We start from the raw sequence: 22,251 nt of genomic DNA, 5'->3' as shown, positions 1-22,251 counted from the left end.
TTTGAATGAAATTCAATATTGAATTTTGAAGAACAAATGATTTATTAATTAGATATGCAATACTTTTATAATGTTGCCAAATTAGTTAAAATTAGAATCGGATTCTACTATAATTATATCATATCCATTATTTATTAGATAATAAATTTAGATATTTATATTATATCCATTTTTCGTGTATTCATTTTTTATGTACTATTTATTATTCAATATAAAATAAAACAATAATATATACTAAATGATGGAATTATAAATATTATACATGTGTGTGTATTGTGTCGATATTGGAATATGGACATTTGATATTGTATTATGATATAAATATATACACTTGAAGTTGTGTTTGAGTTGAGTTTGTCAAATAAAATAATTATTTTAAAAAAACCCATCTAATTAAGTTACTTTGGATTAATATTATTATTTCTAGTTAAAATGGTTACATTTGCTAAACCAAATTATAATTGTTCCATGTAATAAAAGGAACATTTATTGACTTGTCCTTGAATGATAAACAAATGAGATAGACTAAACGGTAGACTTAGATCTAGAGCAATAAAAAAAAATTCATGCTTGCCAAATAAAAAAAAACCTAGATCATGAGTGGAATATCTAGACAACGCCGACTCTAAAATGGCAAGCTAGTAGTGTAACACTAACTATAATCGTTAGAAGAACTCACGTGTAGTTTTGTCTTCCTGGGCTGGTTTATGGAACCCCAGACAGACACCCAGTTAAAAAGTATTCTAATCCAACGGCCCAGCATGATAAACCCAAAATCTCCCAACTCCTAATTAAGAGCCATAGACTCCTCTGACCCTACCTAAACCTCTATCTCTCTCTTCTTCCACGTGTTCCTCCTCTCCAGTACAACTAGTACTCCGAAATCCACACTCAACCGATTCTAATCATTCCACCTGTTACCCTTTCTTTCTCACAGCCCTAATCGCCACCGTTAAACCAAGATACCGCTCACAAATCCAACGGTATGCCGATCTCACAATTTTACTGCGCACTTTGATATCACCCTTCAGTCATCATCATACGTATGTAAACTATCCACGTGTCCAATGCCCCACGTTTTCAAATTCCATCACCATCACTCATTTCTTGTGTGTGTCTCTCTCTGACATCAAACGAGTAAAAAAGCGTATGTTTTCATTTCCTCATGTCAGAAAACTCGAAAAATAAAAAAATATCACTCACTCTCTTTCTCTCACTCAGACCTATCGTCTTTCAATTAACCGGAACCCTAACTCGATCCACCGGCAAATTAGAGATCCCGGTGAGTTATAAAGTCTCCGGCAACTATTAATTTTCTGTTTCTCTTACTTTACTTGAGTTTAATTAGGTTTTTGAAGAGTGGAAGAGGAAGTTAATTATTTTTCTTAGAGGTCTTGTTGGAAAAGTAGATGAGCGTACGATTGGGGAAGAGTTAACGGCAAGGATTTCGTCTCCGAATGGAGGGAGGTAGCGTCTCTAGACTTACTTACTCTGGTACTGTTCATTTCCTACTTTTTTTTACTAGTAATAATACAAGCAGATAAGGTTGGAGACTATTTTTTTCTTTAATTTAGTTGCTAATAGTTTTGAAAGCTTAAAAGACCAAGTCTTTTTGTTTTTGGCTTATGAATAATTGGTAATTAGTGCAAAGAAGTTGTTAACATATACTGTTAAAGTAATTAAAGGCTTGAACTAGGGTTTTGTGGAATTCAGTTGCATTCATAACTTCAGCTGGATTGATTTAGAGAAGAAAAGAAGTTTCTTTTAGATGTTGACGTGGAGTGGAGATTTAACTTGTTTTAAATTCGTAAGATTTTTTTTAGGGCTTAATTGGTGCAGCCTGCTGTGAAAGTTCAGGTGACATGCATATATATATATATATATATATATATATATATATAACAGAAAAAAGGAGCAGCAGTTACCCCAAATTACAACACCTATAATACAACTGACATGGCTATCGGCTAGACAAGTAAAAGATAAAACTTTTTTCTTGAAGTTTATTCGAATCTAATATAAATCAAATTTTTAATGCTTACTGAGTCATATAAGTCAAGTTTTCCATGAAAATCTGCCCAAATTTTTATTTCTAAGCAAGAAAATTGCGTCTTTGAAGAATGGGAAAAAAAAATCCATCTTTGTTGTTTATAATGTAAGAACAATTTCTCTCGAAAGTATCTTGTCTCTGTAAATTCCAAATTTATATGTATTTAAACTTGGAAATCTGTTTTATTAATAAAGTAAATACGGTCGCCCTGTGGTTTTTTTTTTCCTGTTGAAGGGTGATGGTGATATGATATTGAATGACATGTTTCTGATATTGTTTTCACTTGTAATTTATTTTTTTCAGTTTCATGGGATTCAGGTGGTAAGAACACCTAGTAAGACAGTTAAAGGCAAAAAAAACCCTTTGTTTCCTAGTGATTTAAGCTGTTAAAATAGTACTTTCATCGTCCATATGCTCATCTTACAAGATACTGTGAACTATAATGCTACTTCCTAGGCCACTTGCATCAACTATCTACTTCTACTGTATAACCATGACAATGCATTGGCTGTAAGGTGCCACACAGGATATCTATGAGGCATGCTAGAGGAATCACTCCACATAAGTAGCGCAATTAATGGAAAGGTTGGAGAAATAGAATGGTGATGTTGTAGTGGCGGGCGTTGTTATTTCACACTTTCTGCTAAAAGGTTGTAGAGCAACATGCCATGTTGGGTTAACTATTAAGTCGTGACTATTAATTATAAAAATTCTGAGCTTGTGTGTCCTGCTTTTAATCCCTGTAAGATGACATTTTGAATTTGTTATCCTTTGATTGTTGTATTTCTTGTTGTGTTGATATACAGCACGGTGTTTTTCTAACGTGGATATGTGGCCTTTGTACATCTGTAACTGCAATTGACTGGTTTCTTCTCTGTCTCATTGTTTTAGGGATACACCCATGGATTATGATGACAATGATTTTCAAAGCCACAATCTTCATTTAGTGGGTGAAGGAAGCAACAAATTTCCTCCTGTTTTACAGCCATATGCTCTCCCCAAATTTGATTTTGATGACAGTCTTCATGGATCGTTAAGGTTTGATAGTTTGGTTGAGACTGAGGTTTTTCTTGGCATTGAAAATAACGAGGACAACCAGTGGATTGAAGATTACTCTCGTGGTACCAGTGGGATACAGTTTAGTTCAAGGGCTGCAGAGTCTTGCTCTATATCAAGGTGCAACAATGTTTGGTCTGAAGCTACTTCCTCAGAATCTGTGGAAATGTTATTAAAATCTGTTGGCCAGGAAGATAATACTCCTGTACAAAATAATTCTAGGGAATCAGATGCCTGTGATGAACTGGGTTGCATACTAAAGCACATGGAGCCCAGCTTGAAACAGGAAAACAATACACCACCTAAAGTGGAAGTTACAGCAAATTTACAGGTTAAATTTCTGCCAGGTGAGAATGTGGAAGATTTTTCCGTGTTAGATAATGATGCCGGAGGGCAGCAGCCTCTTGATGGTAGTTCTCAGGATCTTAAAGGTGACGTATCTGCTGATAGTGGTTTGGGACCTTCAGTTGACCCATCTGCCATTAGTATAGAGGCCAGACAACCTGTTATCGAAGGGAGTTTGTCAATTGATGGTGATTCTAATAATGTTAATCACAGGGGAGATGATGATTTGGTGAATGGATCTTTGGATGACAGGCTTCAAAAAGGTCCTGCTTCAGGGATGCAGGATGGTGCCTCTGTGCAAATAATTGCTACAGGAAATGATGAGTCAAATGTAAAAGATGGTCCAGATAATGTAAATGACACTTATGATGATAGTAAAGTTGTTCTGAAAACAGACACTGCTGAGAATCAGAAAAGGAAACCCATATTAAGTCAAGAGGGCCAAATGGAGGATGAGAATCCTCACTCAAGTGCAGTGGAATCTATGGAAGAAGCGAACATCATTGAAATTAACTCGATTAATTTGGGGGAACCTTCTTGCATCATAGCAAAGGAGCATTCTTGCCTGCCAGAAGACCTGGTGACTAGTGATCAGTCCAGAGTGGATACAGTTGGGGGATCAATGATGGCTGTTGAAGATAATATGATTTTTGAGAGGCATGAAATTGAGGACTCGAATGGTTCTCAATTGGATAACAAGAACTTAGCTAACAAGTGTGAGGGATCTCATCTATCTGTTGAAGGCAGTGAGCCTTCTGAAGTGAAAGTTGGTGGAACAAGCATTAGCGATATAGGTGGTTTTTCTAGTTTGGCAGCAGGGTGTTCTTCAACTGAAGTTATTGGAGAAACACATGCTGAGGGCCATGTTTCATCCTCCATACTTGCTGAATCATTGCAAATATGTGGGGAAAATATGGTTCCTGCTGATGGAAAGGACACCATAGAGCTTCCTTCTAGAAATGCTAGCCCTGAAAACGACTTGATAGCTTCAAGATTACAGTCAGATGCTGCTTCTGACAACAAATCAGGTATATGGTGAAATATTATCCATGGAATATTACATTAAGCCTACGGAATTTATTTATTGCTAAAATCTTTGCTTCTCTTTCTGTTGCATTATCAGATGGCTGCAGAAATGCTAACATGGTAACCTGTGATGCAATGGATGATGTTTCAGCACCTTCTGGAGATGTCACTAGCATGGATGCGGTTATTGGTCACAAAGATGTCAAAATGTCACCTTTAAGTGGGATAAGTTCTAGTCCCTTAGATAAAGAGAAAGAAATTGCAGACAAAATTTCTGTGGAGGCGAGTTTATCTGATCTGAAGACCTCTTCTCAAGTGATAGCTGGATTAGATCCTGTTTCTGTATCTGAAGAGGATGCTTCTTCTGGTGCTGCTAGACAGATGTTATGTGAGTCAGCTGAACAATCTCCATTAATGGTGGATGCTAGTAAAACAGAAGGACCTCAATCAGAAGTAAGTAACAAAGTCAGCATGAAGTGCACAAAGGATATGGAAGTGTGTCCAGTTCTTGGTGACTCAACTGCAAACAAAGGAAATGATGCTGAAGTGCCAGAAAAAGAAAATGATGAAAAGGGATCATCCAAAGTTTTAGGTGAGCAATTGTAATTTAGATAATATGCATGTGAGAATTTAAGTATTTGGTTCTGTTTTATTCTTACCTCGCCGCACTCCCCAAATTGTTTGTGAGGATATGCAAATTCTGATCGTGTAGTTTGCTATATCATTTGGATATTTCTGAAGCTAGATGCCATCCACCAATTTTATGTATTTCTACCTTTATGAGCCATGCTTAAAAAAATAATATATCATATATGGCGTTGTCTAATTATTTCTGATGACACTGTTTCCGTGCATGGTTATCAATAACTGGTACCTAGAAGTGTTATTTATACTTTGTTTCCTTCCCCCTTTTCTCATGGTCCTGATATAGATATCCTGATTTGATTAATCCAACTTTCTTATTCTGATAAGAACTCCTATGATTATGGCCATCCTTGCTGTAATATTTTTTTTATTATGCAGAACCAACCGTAAATAATAGTGAGATGCTGGGACCTATCTCATCGGAAAGGGAAGAGTGTCAGGTGGATACTAGTCTGAAAGGCCAGAAAGAAAATGAAGCTGCCATTATGTGTAGAGATAAAAGTGATGGGAAGATAGCTGTCCTGAGCACAAATGGTTGGCCGTTTATTTATTTCTTGTTATTTTAGTAATTTGTCATTCCTGCTTGCCAGCCTTGTCTGTGGCTCTTATTTTATTTAATGGAAAAAAATCATGGATGTCCCAGTATTTTTATACCTTTCAAACTTCGTTTTACCTGTTTTGCTAGATTGTGGAAGTTGTGCTGATGTTGGCAAGCCAACCAGTGGATCCCCTATTGTCATCAGAGCCGCTGGGGAATTTCAGAGTGAAAGTGACAAAGATGGAGCCAAATGCTCAGTGGAGCAGACTTCTGTTGTTGATAGCAATGCCAGCAAAGCTTTGTCCTGTTCTCAGGATCCGAAACAAAATGATGCATCCAAAGATGAGAGGAGCTTCACTTTTGAGGTCAGTCCACTAGCAAATATGCCTCTGAAATCAGCTGACAATAAATGGCAGTCATTTTTCAACATACCAGCCACTAAAGTGTCACCGGTAAACTTTCGACATGCACATTCTTTACTACCTTCCCATTATAATCTGACATTAAATCAACATTACCTTTTATGATCCTTATCAATTTGTTCTTTCTTTCTTTTCCTTTTTTTTTGGCTCTTTTTGAAGATTGTGAATGCTTCTCCATCGGCATCTGGCGTAGTCCAGATAGATCCCAAGATTGCTCAAGACCCTTCTCATGGAAGTCCAAAGGTGTCTGATGTTGCCACTGTGCGTACTGGTTCTAAAGGTACTTCTGAGCGTAAAACAAGACGATCATCTGGTAAGGCCTCGGGAAAGGAAAGTGCCAGAAAAGGAAATCCCACTAAAGAAACTGCTTCTGTGAGACTAGAGAAAGGGGAAAAAATGAGCAATGTCTCCCCGGGCCCTTCTGGGATATCACAACATGTGCAATCGAATGAGATGCAGTGCTATGGTCATGTGGATTCCAGTACTATGAAACCATTTGTTCTTGCACCATCCTCATCAAACCTTCCAGATTTGAATTCTTCTGTTTCTCCATCTTTGATGTTTCAACAACCCTTCACAGACTTGCAACAAGTGCAATTGCGTGCCCAGATCTTTGTTTATGGTGCTTTGATGTACGTCTTGCTATTTTTTTTCTTATAATATTGTTAGTACCAATTTGTTGTCATATGTATGGTCAGAGGTGGAAAAATTAATTTCACGGATGTGATTAAGGTGCTTCTGGATGTCTTGGGTGGCATTCATCGACTCCCAGCTCCTCCCATACCATAAGTGAGGAAAGAAATAGGAATAAAAAATGAAAGGAAAATACAATTACTGAACTGATTTTCATTTGTTTATTGGATGTAATGGGTGGCTTTTGAATTTACAGGATCCTTCTGCATGTTACAAAAAACTTCCTGTTTGATGATTATGATTTACCTAAATCTCACTTTAATTTTGTTTGAAATAATTGTTACAGTCAAGGAACAGCTCCAGATGAAGCATATATGATATCAGCATTTGGAGGATCTGGTTAGTGGCACTTTCCCTTGTTTTGCTGTACTTTTTGACTCTAAAAGAGAAAACACGTTTACCTTGACAATGTTCTTGTAGATGGTGGTAAAAGCATCTGGGAGAATGCTTTACGCTCGTCTATAGAACGGCTTCATGGTCAAAAACCTCATCTCACTACTCTGGAGACCCCTTTGCTGTCACGACCTGGTATCCCTCTGATTTCAAGCTGTTTAATCTTGCTTTAGATTTGGTTGAGTTCTAAGCGTGGCAGAAATGAGATATGTAGGTGCCAGAGCTCCTGATCAAGCAATTAAACAGAGTAATGTTCAAAGTAAAGTAATCTCTTCACCAATTGGTCGAACCAGCATGGGCACTCCTACGATTGTGAACCCCATGGTGCCCCTTTCTTCACCTCTCTGGAGTGTACCTAATCCCTCCAGTGACACATTTCAATCAAGCAGCATGCCAAGGGGTCCATTTATGGATCATCAGCGAGCTCTTTCTCCTTTGCATCTTCATCAAACTCCACAGATAAGAAATTTTGCTGGTAACCCGTGGATATCTCAATCACCCTTTTGTGGTCCCTGGGTTACTTCTCCGCAGACACTTGCACTTGATACAAGTGGTCGTTTTTCTGCACAATTGCCTATTACAGAACCAGTTCAATTGACACCTGTAAAAGACTTATCCAAGCCAATTACCTCCGGTGCAAAACATGTTTCCCCTGGTCCTGTGGTTCAGAGTGGGACTTCTGCCAGTGTTTTCACTGGGAATTTTCCTGTTCCAGATGCAAAAAAGGTTACAGCATCATCCAGTCAACCTCTTACTGATCCAAAGCCTAGAAAAAGAAAAAAGGCTTCAGTTTCTGAGAGTCCTAGCCAGAATATTTTGCATATTCACCCACGAACAGAATCAGTTCCTGGTCCTGTTACGAGTTATCCATCAACTTCTATAGCCATGACAACCCCTATTGTCTTTGTTTCTAAATCTCCTACAGAGAAATTTGTTACTTCTGTATCTCCAACTCCTACTGATATTAGAAAACAGGATCAAAATGCAGAACAAAGGAATATTTTGTCAGAGGAGACCCTTGACAAAGTAAAGGCTGCGAGGGTGCAGGCAGAGGATGCCGCTAATCTTGCTGCTGCTGCTGTTAGTCAAAGACAGGAAATATGGAATCAGTTAGATAAGCAGAGAAATTCTGGGTTATCACCAGATGTTGAAACCAAACTAGCTTCTGCAGCTGTTGCAATAGCAGCAGCAGCTGCTGTTGCGAAAGCAGCAGCTGCAGCTGCCAATGTTGCATCTAATGCTGCACTGCAAGCAAAACTGATGGCTGATGAAGCAGTAGTTTCTGGTGGTTACAGCAATCCCAGTCAAGACAATGCAATTTCTGTTTCTGAAGGCATGGAGAGTTTGGGGAGGACTACTCCTGATTTTGTCCTGAAGGGTGATGATGGGACAAACAGTTCCAGTTCAATCCTTGTTGCTGCAAGGGAGGCTGCTAGACGAAGAGTTGAAGCAGCTTCTGCTGCTGCAATAAGAGCTGAGAATATGGATGCTATTGTTAAGGCTGCTGAGCTGGCTGCAGAAGCTGTGTCCCAAGCTGGGAAGATAGTTTCTATGGGCGATCCTCTGTCACTGAATGAGCTAGTAGCTGCAGGTCCAGAGGGCTATTGGGAAGTGGCCCAAATAAACAATGAGCTGGGCTCTAAATCAAATGATATAGGTAGAAAAACTATCAACATAAATACTGTTGGAGAAGGACCAGACACTTCTCCTGTGCTGGGTAAGAAAGAGACACAGGTCAATAACTATGGGAAACCACCTGCTCCAACAGAGGGGTCCACTGTGGACCATGCAAGATTGGTAGATGGTTTCTCAAATTCTGGTGCAACCACTTTGAAGGATGCTAAAGGACGAAAGGGTTACAAGGTGTCTGAATCTGAGAATGGTTCGAGATCTTTGGGAACTACAGTAGACTATAATTGTATCAAGGAAGGGTCCCATGTAGAGGTTTGAAATAGCCATCTTTCCTTGAGTTCTATTAGTAGAAGTGTAAAGCTTTAATTTATACAGCTTGTTTATGTTTTCACCTTTCCTTTGTAGTCTATTGTTGAGTCTGTTCTGATATTGATGTATGTTTGCTTGTGTTAGATGATTTTGTGTTCCTTGTTATGTTTCTTTGAGGTTTGTTTGCCTTGGGTCTTTGTTAACATGCCGTATTGTTTGCTTTCCCAGGTTTTCAAAGATGGGAATGGATATAAAGCAGCCTGGTTCTCAGCCAAAGTGATGGATTTAAAAGATGGGAAAGCATATGTGAGTTATACTGACCTTTCATCAGCTGAAGGTGAGTCATTGTTTTTATTATCAATCTATGGATTAGGAATTGGTAGATTGTTGATGCTTCCGAATCCAGAAAACTTGGTGAAACTTTGTTCTCATTTTCTATTTGCTGCATGTACCTTTTGGCTTATGTATGATAGCTTGAAGAATGAAAGATGTGGCCTGTATGTATGTGTTGCCGCAACTTCTGATGGGTGCACAGTTGCCTTAATATTTTTGGCTATGGAGCTAATTTTGTGAATGTTCTTACCTCTCGTTATTTTAATGTGTAAAGATCTGTATGAACAATGATGAACATACCAGTAGTTATAGGATAACTGAAATGGGGGGTATTTTGATGCACAAGATAGGATCTATAGTAGTGTCGTGTTCAACAGTGTCAAGCAGGTGTTGTTAATCCCCTGTACATACATAACCATGTGATCAGAGAGAATTTTCTTGTTGAATTCTATTGTTGGCTTCCTGCTCATCACAGCCACTGGAAAGTAACTTGTTGGAAGAAGAGAATAATTGAAGCATTGGTATTTTTGCACCCATGCATTGATGTCAATTTATCATACTTTATTTTTTTGAATATGTCCTGCAGGCTCTGAGAAGCTAAAGGAGTGGGTGGCACTTAGAGGTGAAGGAGATGAAGCACCAAAAATACGAATTGCTCGCCCTGTAACTGCCATGCCATTTGAAGGAACAAGGAAGAGACGGCGAGCTGCCATGGTGGACTATGTTTGGTCTGTTGGTGACAAAGTGGATGCATGGATACAAGATAGGTATGTTTCTATGCATGGATACAAGAGGGTGGTACTGACATTTGACAGGAAATTTCAAAACACACACACACACATATATAAAGCCAAATATGTTTGATGTAGAAAAGATGAACAAAATCACCAAATCAAAAGAGTTGATGTAGAATAGAAATCAAAATCTCCAACAAGAGAGACACTCAATCTTGAAGGGATTTAATCAAGAAAGACTCAATCTTGGAGAAAATTCAAGTCTTTTTTGAATCAATAATAATTTGTAAAAACTGAATGTCTGCCTAGGGTGCTTATTTATGGGCACCCAATAAAAATAGGAAACATAAAGAAACTAGAATGTTAGAATTAAACTTAACTTTTTCTAGAAGTAGACTAAAAAAATCTACTACATGGGCCTGTGTGAATGTTTCTGATACAAAATTGCAGGAGAAAAACATAGAGAATATCTCACAACTGGATTCCATTCTGATTCGTGAATAACTAAGTTTTGAGCCCTATGCATGTCCAGGTGCTATTGTATCGTGCAATTAATCCCTTCAATCAATTTTAATTAAAAATTTTATGTATGTTTTCCTTATGCTGAACTTCTATTTTTTTTATGTATTATAAATAGCAAAAACTGAAAGACATTTTAGCTTGAAACATCTCCCTCAGTGGGAAAAAAAAAGGACACTTTTCGGCAAGATTATATTCGGATAGCAAGTTCTCCTGTTAACTTTGGAAGAGAATATCAGTGTATAAAAGGTGGAGTCCATGCCTTGTCTTTTGTAAGGGTTGTGAATGACGAATCATCATTCCCTCTGTTGACTTAACTGAAAGCTTCACTTCTATTCTCATGGTCTTCCCTCTATTGTCCTCTAATGAATATATTTCCCATCTTTTGTGCTGTGAGGGCATACTGGTGACATGTTTTGCATCAGTTGTTCTGACTATTGTGCCATTTTTCAGTCCGCCCATATAGTTTATACTGTTGCAACTGTGGTTTGGCACTTTTTAGATCATGCTACTCCTTGTATTTTCTGTTTTGATATGTGAGATATTCTTCAGCTTTCTCTATTTTATTTTTCAGCTGGTGGGAAGGAGTGGTCACTGAAAGGAGCAAGAAAGATGAAACCATGCTAACAGTCAATTTTCCAGGTATGGACGATTGGTGGTGTAGTTGAATGAATAAACCACATGTTTGTATGCTTTTCTGCTATTGGATTTAGAGTTAGCATTTCACATGAATCTGTGTCACTCTGCTTCCAGTTCAAGGAGAAACATCAGTGGTTAAAGCATGGCATCTACGCCCTTCTCTCCTTTGGGAAGATGAGGAATGGGTTGAATGGTCTGGTTCAAGAGCAGGCACTCACTCTACCAATGGGGTACATTCATTTGATATCTCACTGGGTAATGACCTGAAGATTTTCATTTCTTGCTTGCACTGACACAAATTTGATGTTTCAGGGTGATACACCACAAGAAAAACGACCAAGGGTGCGGGGCCCTGTGGTGGACGCCAAAGGGAAGGATAAGTTGCCGAAAGGTTTGGATTCTGTGGAAACTGATAAACCTGATGAACCTACTTTACTGGATTTAGCTGCTCATGAAAAATTGTTCAATATTGGGAAGAGTATGAAAGATGGGAATAGACCGGATGCACTCAGAATGGCACGGACTGGGTTGCAGAAGGAAGGATCAAGAGTGATCTTTGGTGTACCGAAGCCTGGAAAAAAAAGAAAGTTTATGGAAGTGAGCAAGCATTATGTTGCAGATCGGAGCAGCAAAAACAATGAAGTAAATGATCCAGATAAGTTTGCTAAATATTTGTTGCCTCAGGGATCTGGATCCCGTGGATGGAAGAATACTTTAAAAACTGAATCACTTGAAAAACGAACAGCTGCATCAAAGCCCAAGGTTCTCAAGTCAGGAAAGCCACAGAATGTTTCTGGTAGAACAATTGCTCAGAAGGACAACTCATTGACTACTGCAGTTTCTGCTTCTGATGGTGCTGCTACAGATCATGTTGCAAAGAACAAGGCTTCTACAAGCCATGTTGAAAATACATCCGAAAAACATGCCTTGACTGACTTTCAGCCCTTATCTAGCTCTGTGGGAGGAGCAGAGGGTCAAATATTTTCATCCTCTTCTCTTTCTTCAGATACACTTTCCTCTAAGAAAATGTCCACATCCACATCAAATGCTAAACCTCCACGGGGAAGTAAAGGAAAACTTGCTCCTGCTGATGGAAAGTTTGGTAGAATTGAGGAGGACAAAGTTCTCATTGGCAGTTCTTCAAAATCAACCTCTGATGTTGCTGAGCCCCGGAGGTCTAATCGTAGAATTCAGCCTACATCAAGAGTAAGTTTTAGAGTTCTTACTTCATATCCTATGTCTTTATTCTCCTCCCTGGACCTGCTTCTGCGAGGGTAGTACTGGGTAATGGCCTTCATTGGTTTTGAACCATTTGATGTAGTAGTATGCACCTTAGTTTGTTGCATCAAATCAATTTTTTCATGTGGTTGTTAACATTCTCCCATCCATACAAAGCAGCCTGGTTTCTTCCTCACCCCCTTTCCTAGGGGCCAATAGCCATGTGGAAAATGTAGCTTCCTTTTGACAATCCCATGTTGATAAGAGGATTTCTACTCACCCTTGCATATTATAGCAAGTCCACAATGTCCAGAGGCTCTTGGAGCATCTCTTTCTGGAAGATGTGTTTCTCTACTTTGTATTTGTTCAGTGAACACTTTCCAGTCCTAAAAAGAGGTGTAACAAATAAAAATTGAGGAGTTGTGGATAGAATTCAAAGATGGTCTTTATCTCATTACAAATTTCCCTTGAGTTGTGCTTATTGCTGGTGGAAGTGGAACCATATGCTTATTCCAGTTAATTTTATAAATGGTCCTTGAATGGTGAATTTCAAGATGAGAAATTTGAAGAAAGTTCTTTAAGATTGTTGGGTTTCATCTATTGCCATTTTCTTAGGATCTTCTCTGTAACAGTTCCACGTGGTATCAGTCATGGCTTTTCAACATGGAGAACCTTTCTGCTCTTATTATCCTTTTCGCGGCACTTGTTTCTCAAGTAGATTAACGTCTTCATGCCTTTGAATTCATGTACTGACAAGCTTATTTATCATTCTTCTTGTTCACAGCTATTAGAAGGGCTACAAAGCTCCTTGATGGTCACAAAAATTCCATCTGTATCACATGACAGAAGTCAGAAAAATAGGACCGCTGCTAGAGGTAACTTCTCCTTGCAGAATTCACTGGGTATTTTAGGCTTCTATGTGCATTTGTACGTGATTGAAAAATCATAAATTGTTGCAGGGAATAACCATGGTTGAGAGAACTCTTGCAATGATGAGATCCAGTGCAAAGAAGCTCAATGGTCGCCGGACAACACACCAAGAGTAGTTGTTGTGTATATTTATAATAGAGGAGTTAGCTAGGAATGGAAATTCTGCTTCCTTGGGTATAATGACATGTAGTGGGTAGGTGTTCATATCAATTCTAGTTTATTTGCAATGATGATTTGATCTCCTAGCATATGCCATAAGGGTTGTATATGGAAAATCTCCATGTAGTTTGGCTTGAAATTGCGGGAAACTTTACTAATCAATCTCATGTATACCTTTTGAATTCCCTTTTTAGGTGATCAGTGTTCGGTGGGGATGGTCATTTTCACAATCAATAAGCTTTAGTTTCCTGTATGGAATTTACTATTAAATTTTAGCGAGGGAGACTGATTGAACTGCTAGAGGTCCCTAGTAACTAGTTGACTCTATTACATCGATCGATGGCGACTTAAGCTGCCACATTCCTTGTAAAAGATCTCGTGGTTATCGACCTGATACATCCATGCATACATGCATTAAGTGGATTCTACTCCTATTGATTCTCAAACCTTGTGAAATTTTCCTTCAAGCTCTGTAACTTCCAAGAGCTAGTGATTATTACTTGCAGATCTAATGTATGATCTCATCTCCATAACCTGTCTCTCAGTGTAAGCAAGCTTTGCTTGTAAACTTGCAGAATCAATGACATGCTGCGAGGCTATAGGTTAACATTCTGCAGAAAGGCATCACAAGCTTGGTGTAGAAAGTCTTGTGAGAGATGGGTTCGCTATATAGGAATTTACTAGATCAACCCTTTTTTTGGTATGTTTGCTTTCTCTACAAGTGGTCACATGGGTTTTAACTTGTTCCTCGAAATATAACTAATCGTAGACCCACCCATTTAACGGGTGGTTCGTTGTAATATTGTATTTATTTTAAAATGTCTCGAGTAATTTACTAATATATTATTAATTTCACAATCAAACTTACTGAATGCATGTTGTATATTTGTATTTCTTTCTTTTTTTTTACAAGGTGAGAAATTAATTGATTGCACCGCCAGCAAAAATAAAATTATTGCAATAACATCGCTCCTTGTAGATTTTCCATTTTTTTTATGGCAACTGTGTAATGTGCACTTGAAACAGAGGCGGCCTGTGTTGATCAAAATCAACAATCGGATGGCAAAAGAGTGCGCGATATTTTCCCCTCATTTGCACGTCCTTGAGCTTTTCCTTTCGCATTGCAAAAATACTGCAGTGGCAAACAATTTCACAGCATCCCACTGCCAGTTTCATCTAAAAAGGGTGTGGAGAAACTAAGAACATGATGACACAATAAGTCAGACTTGGTAGATGCAACCAAACAAGTTCCATTGACTTTGACATACCTACAAACAGGTTTCCCTAGCAAAACTATCTATGAACAATTGCAGCTCATTGAAGTTACCTGTCTCCTGTACATAAACCCAGTTCATTCGCTGATCCAATCACCGTTACTGAACAGAAAAGGAAAGCAGATACTAAATTCAAGAAGGCTTAAATTATGATGCCGCAATGAATTTTTTTTTTTTTGGTGCCAGCATGAAATGGTGACATGCTCGGAAGATGAAATGTAGGAGGCATAAATTTGTGCCTGCTATTAACCAGGAGTTGCCTTCATTTGTACCTTTAGTCAGGAAAATTTTCACCGTCCTTGTTCTCTCTTAAAGATATTGGTTCTTCTATGCTTCTCTTCTTCAATCTCTGGAGGCTTTTGTCACCTTGATTCTCCCCAACATACTTGGAATCAACATTTTCCTTCAAGTTCATATGAATTCTATCTGACAGTAGATCTTCGCCCTTTCTGTTTTCATCATCCGTAAATGGCTTCTCACAGATACAAGATGGATATTCATGAAAGTCACCTCGTCCAGGCCTCACCTCATCGGGTTCTCCCATAAATCCTCTCTGGCTTGCTTTCACCTTTTTGGCAAATGTATCCCAGTCCATCCGATCCCTTGCCTTGAACAATGCACTGAGCTTCTTTGCATTCGGTCTGATGGTCCTCTTATGCCCAGCATATCTCCTAGGATCCATTATATAAGAGAAACAAAAATTAGTGCAGAGAAAAGGTATGTAAAAAAGAGAATAGTGAATTATATAAGAGTAACTTCTACAAAAAATAATGTAATAAATGAAATGGCATGGATTATTACAAGCAAGATTTTTCACATTTTGGAATTGGATTTCTATCATGTGGGGGAATAATAATTATGGAAGGAATAATTAATAATGAACGAATCATAAAAGGCGCATCATATAGTAAACAAATATTAGTAAATGTTTAAGCATCCCTTAAATTACTCGGGTATATAATGTCTAGAATCTTTTATTTTTATTTTTTTTGCAAAATATCCCTAGAACCACTCATTATATAAGGTCTGGAATGCCTTATATCACCATACATTTGATTATAATGACAATAAAAATCAGGTATTCACAAAAACATATCTTCATGAGAAAATATTATACTATGATCCAAAAATTCAAGTTCATTCAACACATCACTCTCATGATAGACAATGTAGAAAATAGAGGCACTAATATTTTCTCAAAATTAACTTTCTCGACAATTCAAATTTAATTCACTAAATCCTTCCTCATCGTCATATCAAATTGAAAACCAAAAACTAATTTTAAGCTTGAGCATATTCAAGAAAAATAAATAAATACAAGGACTAGTATTCTCACCTTCGACCAGCAAGAATCTTGGCCATGTTTCCATTGTTATTTGTGACAAAGACATCACTCTCATCACAGACAATGTAGTCAATGGCTGCCATGCGAGAGGAAAATGGAAAAAAAGATTTCAGCTCTTCGATTGCAAGCATCTCCTTCGTATAGAAGTTTGGGAAGAGTTCTCTAAGGGGTCTCAAAGTCTCTTCCCCGCCATATATTTCTCCAGATGCAACATAGAGGTATGTGTCGTTAGCAAAACCAAGGGCACGCAGCATTAATCCTACTTCATGAGGAGTGAGTGGACATTTTCCTCTCTCACGCTCTCCATCAGGGCTTAAATCCTAAAACATTGCAAGTATATATCTGGGGTAAATAAAACAAATAAAGAATCATCTGAATCCATCTTAAAAAAAGCAGTCCTCATTTCTCCAGGTAATTACAAGAGCACGACTCAATGGGATGAGAATCTTTATATAAATACAAAATTGGAGGTTACAAAGGAATAGCATTCTTTTCTTACAGGTAATGTTGCCCATCTTTTTCTTATTTCACCAAGCTCAAATCTCTCCTTTTCACCCCCACCAAAGTAACACCCAGAAAACGCAAGCATATCAGGTTCAAACCTGTAATTTTAAACAGTTAGGCCATGAACATATAAATCCAAATGTACATACAGTTCACCACCTGTCTATAAAGCGTCAACATGTAAAGACCTGTGCTCATAAAACTCAAACATATGGATATGATAGTAATGCAGCTGAAATCCTTGCTAGAAAAAGGAGAGTGAGATACAGAAAGCAGTTCTTCTATACAAGTGGTCTGTTCATGTTCCTTTAGCATTCATTAGTTGCATAGAAAATTTGATAAGCATCTCTACCACAGCCTAGAATAAAATATACACAATAAAATCCAAGTGTTTCCTTTCCTATTATCTTCTCACACGTGCACACACACATGTGTGCGTGTGACGAGGGTGAGAAGGGGGTGTCATGTAACAAATAGTTGTGCATTACATGAAAATTAGTAAATGGTCTAGAATCTAGAGGAGACTCTAGCCAAGATAGGATCCCAAAATCATAATTTTTAGCACCTGTCCCCCACAGCTGTCTTGACCATTAATTGGGGAAGAGATAGACATATTATGCAACCATGTTATTGACATTAAAGCAGCAGAATAGTCTATTTTCCCTCAGATTAGACATGTCAATTAAATTTTGAAGTAAAGGATACAAACCTCAAGTGAATTGCAATGTAACGTTTTGCCATCTTTCGCATTTTTGTCACGAGTCTCTCTCCAATTTCTTGTATGGGTTTTGTAAATCTTAAAGCATGATAATTAGCCCGGCAGCGCAACTTTTGCAGCTCTTCGTCAAGGTTACTTGCAAGCCTATAGTCAAACTTCGTCAACTGCACAACCTGCAAAAATTCATATCCTATTGCCTTGCTTACAACAAACTAGAACATATCAATAAAATACTTCACACCTCGAAGAAAGAGACTTGGATTTCGAAGACTTTAAAGAGAAACACAAGGGCATGTAAAGGCGGCGATAACTAACTGGAAACTATCAGATTAAAAAGAATAATTACAAACTGAGGAGAGTGCCTTACACGTCTCCTTAATAATATTGGCAGAACTTGATCCAGATAATACTCAGGGGGGGATTTTCTTGGGACACGCATGGTATATGGGGGTTTTTCCATTGACCTCATGACTTTGTCAGGAACTCTTTTCACAATGGTGACATCTTTTGCAAGGTAAGAAATGAACCAATCAACGTCAAAAATGTTGACAAAGTCACTGCATACAAAGGGACATATGTAATTAGGAAATGGGTGTAAAGTTTAATATAAAGAATGCAAATATGAGAAAGAAAGAAATGATCTTCCAGATTAAAAACTAGGCAAATAGAATAACAAATCCCAACTTACCTATCATCCTTCCAATAGGAGTGATGATCTAGCTCAGGCACAACTAATGTAGCATTAAGAATCCGTGCAACAACCACAGCATCTGTTATCTAAGCAATTGTCATTTTAAAAAACACAACACATTAATATTCGGGCAAGAAAAATATATAACCCTATTTGATAAAACACTCTGAACCAAAGATAACCTTCACTTACTCCAGTTCTTTGTTGGTTCAACCCTCCGCTTGCAGCAATAAGCAAATAGCCATTTGATGCCCGCTCACGTACGGCAGCTACACATAGACTTAGCTTTGTTAGAAAGTTTGAACTCAAGTAGAATGTCTCAGCATCTTGTTCAGACTTGAAAGGAAATAACAGAACTAATAAAATCTACTCTAACAACCACTGATTCAATCCAGACAGAGCGAAATTGAACTTGTATTGTTACCGGAAGCAAACATTCCAGTAAAAGCAACTTAAAAAGAAATTTTGAACATACGAGGAAAATTACGCCCTCTTTCGCTACATCCATAGAAGAGATTCGAGTATTTTGATTTCCAAATATCAATTGCTTCACGTCGCCTTCCCTCCTGCAACACCATCCATTGCCACTTTACATTAACCCAATCTCTAAAAACATTCACACTTCCTACTTTCACTCAAAAATTCTACTTTTTTTTATATAAAAAAAAACAACATTGCAATTCAGAAAATAAGAAAAATGAGAAACTTGTGATTAATTAATACAGTACCAGCCTAGAGTAGAAGAGGCTGCGCTTGACTAATCGTTGAGAGTACCACTCAAGATCAGAAGCCACGTGTCCAGTGAAGAGAGAAACCAATCCCAAACCAAACAGCATCAAACCGCAAACAAGCGACCACGGCACCTTCCTCCGGTGCTGCTGGGTCGCCGAAGATCTCCACCACCGCCAGTCATTATAAATATTTTGATGATATTGATAATGTTTTCCGTTTGATTGGTTATAAAGCGCCAGGTTCGGTTTTTCCGATAACAAGCTAAGCATCCAAGCCTTGTTAGCCACTCCCATTCACTCCTATTTCCGGTTCCGCCCCTGTTTTCATCCTTTAATTTACTCAATTTTCCGCCGCCGCCACCACCATGCTGCTGATCATGAAAAATGAGAGCAGAAGAGGCAGGGTATAACCGTCAAACAATAAAGCGAATTGTGTAGAGATAATGGAAATCCTAAAAAATGAGGTTTGTTCAAAGATCAGACTAATAGACTACTACTAATGTTTATGGATTTCTTTTTCAATTTTTCGAAATGTGGAACACTGTAGAAGAGCTTTTCTTCTTTGGCTCCAGAGAGATAGAGAGGGCCTGTCTGTGTTGGAAAGTGAAGCTTCGTGATTTTAGGTTTTATAAAATGGAGAGATTAATTAATTAATTGTAGTATTTGTTTCTTTCAATGAAAAAGCAAAAACAGGAAAGTGAAAGACAGCGGCTTTTAAAGAAGGGAGTAACTAACAGAATACTCCGTTAACGAGAAAAGAGCGTTAGTTAGATTAGATGGTTATATTTAACGGGGTTGAGGGGTATAAGTGGAACTATGCCATAAATAAGCGGTTGCTCTTGTTATAAACCATCACATAACATGCCATGCTATAGATATGATAGATTGATAGATAATACACTAGTGCAGTTCATACTTCATAGATAGATCATCATGAATCGTCATATGATGTAGGATACGCTACATAGATTTACTTTTATTATTATTGTTACCCGTAGATTCATTATTATTTCACTTCAACCCTTTTAGTTTAAAATACTCAGTTTTACCATTATAGTTTTGGAGATTCTCAATTTTACCCTTCATTTTTTAATAACCGATCAAATATAATGATGGGCCCACTTTTATATTTATTTACTTGTTTAGGTTCTTAAATATTTCAATGATGTATTATCACATATTTGGGAATTTGAGATGACAAACTAATAAAAAAACTGAGGTATTCCAGCTACCTAATTAATTTAATATTGAAAATTTTAGAAAAATATGGGAGCAAAAGTGGAAAAAATTAAACTTTTAGCTGTAAAGGTAAGATATTGGCCAATCTGCAGATACAAACGTGAAGTTTACCTCTTTTTTTTCAGTGTATAATGGGGGTATTTGAAAGTGTGTTAGTGGTTCTATTTCAAACTATTTTTCATTAAAAAATTCATTAAAATAATATTTTTTTATTTTTAAAAATTATTTTTGATATCAGCATACCAAAATGGTCTAAAAACATAAGAAATTAATTTTAATAAAAAAATTCATATTTTGTCCAACACCTATTTAGAACGCAATACCAAACGAAGGCTAGATGTCTGACCACATTATCTTGTAGATTTTCTTCAACATAAAAAAAAATTGTTGAAGTGGTGGGAAACTCTTTATAATCATTATTAAATCTAGCTTAGTGAGTCAACCTTATATAAGAATTTATTAGATTAATTTTTTATATTTGGTTCCTATAATTTTAGGTATTTATGTTGAAGTGGCGAAAAACTCTTTGTAATTGTTATTAATTTTTTATATTTGGTCCCTGTAAATAATTTTTTATAAGAAAACAATATTATTTAATCTAGTGTAGTGAGTCAAACTTTATTTTCTTATATTTCAGTCTTTAAAAGTAGAGAGGGGTGGGAAGTTGATAAAAGAGTAAAGGAGATAAAGCTTATGAATAATCACATTCTAATCACACATAAAAAAATTAATATTGGTGTAGATGGATTTATGAGAAGAGAATTTGATGAAAGTAATTTTGTTTTTTAACCATGCAAGAAAAAAGTAGAGTGGAATCTAGGAAGTGTTTTTGTTTTTTTTTGGTTTAATTTTGAGCTTTTAGACTAATTAAATAGTGTTTTGGGATTGTAAATGAGGTTATTTAGGTTTTTACGATGTTTTTTATGTTTTTAAGCAAAAATATGTTGAAATTGGATTTTAAAGGTCTAAATACTCGAACTATGGTTTTTCAATCATCTTGTTCCAATGAACGACATGTCGTTATATATAAAAAAATCTTGAGCTAATTTTTTTGGCCCACATGTGCGTTGGCTTTTTTCTTTGAGGTAAGGCACGCGGGCTAGTCCTTCTAGTCCCAAGCATCCTAACCTTTGTGAAATCCCTTTAAATTTTTTTAATTATTAAATAAAACTATCTTAAAATTAAATTATTAAAATAATATTTCATAAACTATCCGATTATACTATATTTTTCAAACAAGACTAGAGTTTTTTTTATGATAATATTAGTAGAATCTTCTAAACAAAATTACTCACAAATATTCAATAAGAATAAAATATTTATTTTATTATTATTAGTTTTTTATATAATTTCATGAAATTAATTATTTTTTATTTTTTTATGAGATTACATAAAAATTATCGAGTCATGATTTTTTTTGTTCTTTTATTGAAACTTTCTTTTCAGATAGTGATATGTATTTATTTTAAAAACAAAGCTTCTAATTAAAAAATAATTTCTTTTAAAATAATAGAAATACATCAATTAAGAAATGAAGTTTTGGTTAAAGAGATACATTTTTTCTCTCTCCTTATTCAAATCATTGGAAATTTTTATGAGTTTTTATTTTAACTAACTTTAGTTTTTAATCAAAAAACCATACTACTAATAAAAAAAAAGTTTTTCGTTAAAAGAAAAGGAATACATGAATAAGAAAATGAATTTTTGGTTGAAAATTACATTTTTTTCCTCTATAATTTTAAATTTTTTTGAATATTTATTTTAATTATCATGTAATTAAATAAAAATAGATACTAAAATGTATCCTGCAGCAACATTGCATGGCCAGTCAAATATCTATGACAAATCAATTAGTTATTGATTAAGAGTAAAGATTTATAAAAATTATAAACTCATACGTGACTTTATATAGATGACACTAAATAGGTGGCCCGTGTTGTGATGGGGATCGACTCAATTTTTTCTCAGCTTGAAAAAAAAAATACTGAGGCTGTAATACCCTGAAAAATTGAATAACATAGGACAACATTATCCTTTCATGAATAATTATAGGTGATAATGGTTGAGGGGCAATTAAGACATTTCACACAATTTGGTAAATATATAAG

The 22,251-nt window shown here is 36.6% G+C and overlaps 2 protein-coding genes across 8 annotated transcripts; one reads left to right on the top strand and one right to left on the bottom strand.

Moving 5' to 3' along the window:
* Nucleotides 1-1,129: 1,129 nt before the first annotated feature.
* On the top strand, nucleotides 1,130-13,834 carry LOC7461980 (uncharacterized). 7 transcript variants are annotated; one of them, XM_052451553.1, is made up of 17 exons: nucleotides 1,130-1,282; nucleotides 1,410-1,467; nucleotides 2,942-4,479; nucleotides 4,575-5,069; nucleotides 5,501-5,656; nucleotides 5,808-6,112; nucleotides 6,242-6,714; nucleotides 7,062-7,114; nucleotides 7,196-7,303; nucleotides 7,383-9,112; nucleotides 9,338-9,446; nucleotides 10,029-10,209; nucleotides 11,270-11,337; nucleotides 11,449-11,564; nucleotides 11,647-12,540; nucleotides 13,337-13,427; nucleotides 13,512-13,834. In XM_052451553.1, exons 3-17 carry the CDS (start codon nucleotides 2,952-2,954, stop codon nucleotides 13,526-13,528), a joined length of 6,324 nt encoding a protein of 2,107 aa, XP_052307513.1. In that variant the 5' UTR covers nucleotides 1,130-1,282; nucleotides 1,410-1,467; nucleotides 2,942-2,951; the 3' UTR covers nucleotides 13,529-13,834. The 7 variants fall into 7 exon arrangements, with proteins under 7 accessions (XP_052307513.1, XP_052307509.1, XP_052307512.1 ...); XM_052451549.1 differs by having other exon boundaries at nucleotides 1,410-1,494; XM_052451552.1 differs by having other exon boundaries at nucleotides 1,142-1,282; nucleotides 1,369-1,467.
* A 1,037-nt stretch (nucleotides 13,835-14,871) lies between these two features.
* LOC7461979 (O-fucosyltransferase 29) lies at nucleotides 14,872-19,580 on the bottom strand. Its single transcript, XM_024596541.2, has 9 exons — nucleotides 18,902-19,580; nucleotides 18,649-18,739; nucleotides 18,366-18,442; nucleotides 18,171-18,259; nucleotides 17,850-18,039; nucleotides 17,474-17,655; nucleotides 16,760-16,862; nucleotides 16,252-16,580; nucleotides 14,872-15,586 (listed from the first exon to the last, which is right to left on the bottom strand). The coding sequence occupies exons 1-9, from the start codon at nucleotides 19,196-19,198 to the stop codon at nucleotides 15,190-15,192; spliced, it is 1,755 nt and encodes a 584-aa protein (XP_024452309.1). The 5' UTR covers nucleotides 19,199-19,580; the 3' UTR covers nucleotides 14,872-15,189.
* Between the last annotated feature and the right edge of the window lie 2,671 nt (nucleotides 19,581-22,251).

Source organism: Populus trichocarpa, chromosome 3 (assembly GCF_000002775.5).
Source record: "Populus trichocarpa isolate Nisqually-1 chromosome 3, P.trichocarpa_v4.1, whole genome shotgun sequence".
Lineage (NCBI taxonomy): Eukaryota > Viridiplantae > Streptophyta > Magnoliopsida > Malpighiales > Salicaceae > Populus > Populus trichocarpa.
Note: the sequence above shows the minus strand (reverse complement) of the source record. Positions and strands in the feature narration are given on the sequence as shown.